Source organism: Coregonus clupeaformis, chromosome 1 (genome assembly GCF_020615455.1).
Source record: "Coregonus clupeaformis isolate EN_2021a chromosome 1, ASM2061545v1, whole genome shotgun sequence".
NCBI classification, from domain to species: Eukaryota; Metazoa; Chordata; class Actinopteri; order Salmoniformes; family Salmonidae; genus Coregonus; species Coregonus clupeaformis.
Genome location: NC_059192.1, coordinates 85,433,054 through 85,439,812, shown reverse-complemented (window position 1 = coordinate 85,439,812; position 6,759 = coordinate 85,433,054). Strand labels below are relative to the sequence as shown.

The 6,759-nt window shown below is 44.5% G+C and overlaps 1 protein-coding gene across 1 annotated transcript in view; it reads left to right on the top strand.

The window, feature by feature from the left end:
- The first annotated feature begins 5,564 nt into the window (after positions 1-5,564).
- LOC121575690 (cholesterol transporter ABCA5) overlaps positions 5,565-6,759 on the top strand; it is an 87,680-nt gene continuing 86,485 nt past the window's right edge. Inside the window, exon 1 of the mRNA XM_041888966.2 lies at positions 5,565-5,667. Coding sequence (XP_041744900.1) covers positions 5,655-5,667 — 13 coding nt within the window. The 5' untranslated portion in view covers positions 5,565-5,654. The remainder of the gene's footprint in view (positions 5,668-6,759) is intronic.

Sequence of the window (6,759 nt, the reverse complement as noted above, 5' to 3'; positions counted from 1 at the left end):
ACTGGATTTGCAGGTGGTGACCGCAGACCACTTCTCAGTTCCTATGCTTCCTGGCTGATGTTTCGGTCACTTTTGAATGCTGGCGGTGCTTTCACTCTAGTGGTAGCATGAGACAGAGTCTACAACCCACACAAGTGGCTCAGGTAGTGCAGCTCATCCAGGATGGCACATCAATGCGAGCTGTGGCAAGAAGGTTTGCTGTGTCTGTCAGCGTAGTGTCCAGAGCATGGAGGCGCTACCAGGAGACAGGCCAGTACATCAGGAGACGTGGAGGAGGCTGTAGGAGGGCAACAACCCAGCAGCAGGACTGCTACCTCCGCCTTTGTGCAAGGAGGAGCAGGAGGAGCACTGCCAGAGCCCTGCAAAATGACCTCCAGCAGGCCACAAATGTGCATGTGTCTGCTCAAACGGTCAGAAACAGACTCCATGAGGGTGGTATGAGGGCCCGACGTCCACAGGTGGGGGTTGTGCTTACAGCCCAACACCGTGCAGGACATTTGGCATTTGCCAGAGAACACCAAGATTGGCAAATTCGCCACTGGCGCCCTGTGCTCTTCACAGATTAAATCAGGTTCACACTGAGCACGTGACAGAGTCTGGAGACGCCGTGGAGAACGTTCTGCTGCCTGCAACATCCTCCAGCATGACCGGTTTGGTGGTGGGTCAGTCATGGTGTGGGGTGGCATTTCTTTGGGGGGCCGCACAGCCCTCCATGTGCTCGCCAGAGGTAGCCTGACTGCCATTAGGTACCGAGATGAGATCCTCAGACCCGTTGTGAGACCATATGCTGGTGCGGTTGGCCCTGGGTTCCTCCTAATGCAAGACAATGCTAGACCTCTTGTGGCTGGAGTGTGTCAGCAGTTCCTGCAAGAGGAAGGCATTGATGCTATGGACTGGACGTTCCCCAGACCTGAATCCAATTGAGCACATCTGGGACATCATGTCTCGCTCCATCCACCAACGCCACGTTGCACCACAGACTGTCCAGGAGTTGCCGGATGCTTTAGTCCAGGTCTGGGAGGAGATCCCTCAGGAGACCATCCGCCACCTCATCAGGAGCATGCCCAGGCATTGTAAGGAGGTCATACAGGCACGTGGAGGCCACACACACTACTGAGCCTCATTTTGACTTGTTTTAAGGACATTACATCAAAGTTGGATCAGCCTGTAGTGTGGTTTTCCACTTTAATTTTGAGGGTGACTCCAAATCCAGACCTCCATGGGTTGATAAATTTGATTTCCATTGATAATTTCTGTGTGATTTTGTTGTCAGCACATTCAACTATGTAAAGAAAAAAGTGTTTAATAAGATTATTTCATTCATTCAGATCTAGGATGTGTTCTTTTAGTGTTCCCTTTATTTTTTTGAGCAGTGTATATCATATGTGTTATACCTATTTTAAAAGGAGGTATGCCTAACTTGGTGTTTGAAGGTATTAAAAACAGACAATGTTCTTGAGACAATATGTGTGGGCATACAGCAGGCAGACGTTGCAATTGGATGATGCATTTTATGCGTAGGCTTATTCTACAATGATATTCAATAGGCTAAATCTGTCAGTAGGCGACAAACTTTGATTGAGAAATTATGACTTCATTAAAAGAATCAGTTTGCAAGCAATGTAAAAATAAAAAAATAAAAACTTTAGTTAATAAAGCCATGGTCTCTTTTTTGCTTTCTTGAGTAAGGCAGCTCCAATCTCTGAGTTAATAAAGCCGCATAAAATAAATGGTATATTTTTTGCATTCTTGAGTAAGGCAGCCACAAAATGCAGGTGTTTCAGCCTAGCTGTAGTCCCCTGTAGCTCAGTTGGTAGAGCATGGTGCTTGCAACGCCAGGGTTGTGGGTTCGTTTCCCACGGGGGGCCAGTTTGTGTGCACCATTTGTCACCGTTACAGTGCAATTGATGTGTTGTGTTGTGTTGTGTAGTGGCTTTGCTGGCATGCATTAAAAAAAAATTGGGGGAGTTTGCCCCACCGAGATTTACATGCTAAAATCGCCACTGACGAGGTGACACCAATTGGTGCGCCTAACGTGCTATACGTGATAAAAGTCCAACCTCAAAACATAAATGGAAAAACCAAAAGCTGTAACAGTATGTTAGCTGTTTAAATGTGTATGTTGCATAAATTATATACGTTATAGGTGCAAATGTGACCAGGCGATGCAACACCACCACTAACTGCATCACAGGAGGGGCATGAGGGCTGTGTGGAGATCCTGCTGAAGCACGGTGCTGACCCAATCCTGACCTCGGAAAATGGCTGGCCACAGCTTCCTATCCACACAGCTGCCGAATCCGGCCACAGCATGTATACACACTCAGACAAACACGACACACACAATACAAGTTGGCATTCTTTCCACAATTAAATATATCATAAAAGGACCCCAATTCAGTGGTGAAATGTACATTATTAGGCATATAAATGTGTGTGTGTGTTTCACGTTTCAAGTTTTATTGTCACATGCACAAGTACAGCGAAATGCCTTTCTTGCAAATTCAAAACCCAAAAATGCAATAACCGATGACATTGTATTACTAGAATAAAGCACATGAGAAATAAGAATAAGAAATATGAAATACACAATAAAGTAAGTAAGTAAGTAAGCATACTATATACAGGTAATATTGAAAAAGTCAGTTCCAATACCATTTCTTTGTCAGTGGGCAAACGTACAAAATCAGCAGGGGATCAAATTCTTTTTTCCCTCACTGTATGCTTTCAATTGTACAGCTGTAGAACCTTTTCAAGATTTGAGGGCCCATGCCAAACTTTTTCAACCTCCTGGGGGGGAAGAGGCACTGTTGCGCCTTGTTCACGACTGTGCGTGTGTGCTAGGACCATTTTAAGTCTTTAGTGATTTGGACACTGAGGAACTTGAAGCTGTCTACCTGCTCCACTGCCACCCCGTCGATGTGGGCGTGCTCGACCCCCCGTTTCCTGTAGTCCGCGATCACCTCCTTGGTCTTGCCGATGAGGGAGAAGTTGTTGCACTGGCACCACACTGCCAGGTCACTGACCTCCTCCCTGTAGGCTGACTCATCGTCGCCGGTGATCAGGCCTACCACCGTCGTATCGTCAGCAAACTTGATAATGGTGTTAGAGTCGTGCGTGGCCACACAGTCGGGTGAAACGGTAGTACCGGAGGGCACTAAGCACACATCCCTGTGGGGCCCCCGTGTTAAGGGTCAGCGTGGTGGAGGTGATGTTGCCTACCCTCACCACCTGGAGTCGGCCCGTCAGGAAGTCCAGGATCCTGTTGCAGGGGGAGGTGTTCAGAACCTAAGCTTGGTGACAAGCTTGGAGGGGATAATGGTGTTGAAGGCTAAGCTGCAGTCAATGAACAGCATTCTCACATAGGTATTCCTCTTGTCTAGGTGGGTGAGGGCAGTGTCGAGAGCAATCGAGATTGCGTCATCTATGGATCTGTTGGGGCGGTATGCAAATTGGAGTGGGTGTAGGGTGTGTGTGTTTGTTTGTGCGTGTGTGTGTGTGTGTGACCGTGGAGAGGGTGTGGTGAGTCCGCTGTACTCAGCTGTGAAGGATTATAATAGTCAAGAGCTGCTGTTGAGAGAAGGCTTTAGTCCAAATGCCCAGAAGTGCAATTCTTTGAAGAATTGGACCCCACATCACCGCTGGCCTACACCCTCTCTGAATCCCGCCGACCATTCAGGTAGAATGCACATATACACACAAACACACACACACACACATAGCTACTCATTACCCCTTCTTTCTCATCCTCTCACACGTCAGCCAGCTCTGCATGTACACACACATGCACACTTACAGTTGAAGTCGGAAGTTTACATACACTTAGGTCATCTACAAGGTTCTGACTATTAAAGCTACTGAGTTATAGTACACTTCCATAATTTGCTCCATGATTGCGTACTGGATTGAAGTTGTGCATTCCTCTCTGGCAAAGTAATCCTTCTCTAGCTGATAAAGTAAACGGTGTTGCTTGTATTTAGTCTGGCTAATGCCGCGTTCATGTTCTAGTCAGAACTAGGAAACTCTGAAATGTCCAACTTGGAAACTCATAGATGCCTTGCTCACGTCATGTCAGACACTCAGAAATTTCCGACTTGCTTGCTTGTTGAAGAAAGATGATACCCGAGTTTCCCACTTGGGAAGTATCAGAATCAACCAATAGGAAGCTCTACGCTCTAAGCTCTACGCTGTTCATTTTAACTCGGAGGTCCCAATTTTCCGACATGGCGTGAACGAGGCAAGAAACATGATACCCGAGTTTCCCACTTGAAAGTACCAGAATCAACCTATGCAAATAACTTACGTTCATTTTACCTCGGAGGTTCCGAGTTTCCGATTTTGCTTGAATGCGACATAACTCTCTCCCTGTGCTGTGAGTCACTTCAGCCAGGCCAGCTTGTACCACAGAGATAGATAGAGATATCATCTTTATAAACAGTATGTCCCATTATAGCGTCTCTGAGTGCACAGGCAGCGCCATTGAGGCAATCTCCATTTTGAAGTTGTCCATGTACTTATTCTACTACTCCTTAGAGTTGGCAAACAAACTAAAAGGGTACATGCTGCCACCTAATGTTAGCTCACAAGTATAATTCATTGTCTGCTCCCTCCTGATGGAATGATGTGATCCTTCCTTTAGGGATACCTAATCAGTTGCACAACTGAATGCAGTCAACTGAAATGTGTTTTCTGTATTCAACCCAACCCCTCTGAATCAGAGAGGTGTGGGGGGCCGTCTTAATCGACGTCATCGGCCTTGCTCAAGGGCAGAACGGCAGATTTTTCCACCTTGCCGGCTCGGGATTCTAATCTTTCGGTTACCGGCCCAACGCTCTTAACCACTAGGCTACCTGCTTCCCTACTTTACCCATAGAAAGTCCCACCCAGTTGACTATTTTAAAATGGTGGAAGCTCTCAATGGCAATGTCCATGCCAAAACTAGTTTTATCCATTTAGAGTCCTCTATCTAACTCTATGGTGTGTACTCTCTTCACTTGCTGAAAGTGGGTTTCCACTAGTTACGACAGTCACAAAGTCAAAAGGGCTATATGGTAAAAATTCATGAAAACAAAATTATCTTTGGCAAAGTAATCCTCCTCAAGCTGATAAAGTAAACGGTGTTGCTTGTATTTAGTCTGGCTAATACCGCGTTAATGTTCTAGTCAGAACTATGAAAGTATAAAAGTTGATACAGTTATGCCATACATTTACGAACGGACAATCTGACAACGCTCTGAATTTACCAACGCCCCAGAGCACGTTATAGCTTCAGTGACACTTGATTGGTCAACGTCACACACTTTGGTCCGCATTCTATGGCAGAGACGGAAGTACGACAGAAAAAACGGTTTCCACTAGTTACCGTAGCCACAAAGTCCAATTGACTATATTGTAAATATTCATTAAAAAATAAATAGCTTTTTGGTCTTAATTTAAGGTTAGGGTTATGCATAAGCTTAGCAGTGTGGTTACGGTTAGGTTTAAAATCACATTTAAAGAAGATACATTGTAGAAATAGGCGGGGTGTATGACTTTGTGACTGTGGTAACTAGTGACGACCAGAAACAGTGGATTTGGTTTGTTTACATAAAACGCACCTAAAACTGGACCACAAGGGCCACAAAGGAACAAATTAGACAAAAAGACATGTCTTAATGTATTTCATACGTGAGTAGCTAAAACTTTTATATTTTGTTTAATTGCAGAGCTATTTGTGTGTTAGCATTCTTTCCTTTCTAGCTAGCCATCTCCAGAGTCCTACCATTGTTCGCTCAGCCATCTAGCTAATGTATCGTAGCTAGCTACATAAAAACCGACCAGCAGTTTTAAAAAATTGATAACGTTATATTTATATCTACCCACTACATAAGATTTAGCCGTATTTCTTATACCTAACACTCCCACGCCAGGCTTTCCACTCGTCTAACATTGCTAGCTAACGTTAGCTTTCTAACATCAACTAGTTAGTCGGTAACGTTAGCTAGCTAGCTAATGTGTACAACAAGGTTATTTATTGATCCCCGGCCACAGCTCGGCTGGCGTTTTTCCTTATGTGGCTTGTTATCTAAATAATTGAACCCGGTGTTATACGAACGTTGTAGAATAATAAAGCGATTCCACACCAGCGGGAGCGGAAAATATTTTTGGTGTCTCAAATTGTTCTGGCAATTCTCACATAGAAACTTTATTGTTTAAAATGCTTTTTACATTTGTATCACAAACCATTTTTGAGAAAATCATGATTAAAGTGGCCCTTTTATACCTATATGCCTCCTCTAAGACCCTATAATCTGTGAACCATAACGTTACGTGATACTGCCCCCCGTGTAGCTCAGTTGGTAGAGCATGGCGCTTGCAACGCCAGGGTTGTGGGTTCGATTCCCACGGGGGGCCAGTATGAAAAATGTATGCACTCACTAACTGTAAATCGCTCTGGATAAGAGCATCTGCTAAAATGACTAAAATACCGTACCGTTACATGATACAGACATTATAGGTACTCCTTATGGTGTGCTCTAAAATGTGACCGACTGCCACGATTTGGTCTTATGTAGCAACATTTGAAATTGTGTTTTTGCATGCATAAAAGTAGAGACTCAGAGCTAGAAAATTGTATATCATACACTGCAGTTGAGGAACAATTGGGAAAGTAATTATGCTTTGAAAGTTGATAAACTTGTAAGCCCACTTTTGAGAAAATGGCTTTTGGTGCATTCACCTTATAGCCAGTGGGATAACCACTTTACAATGTTTTTTTTT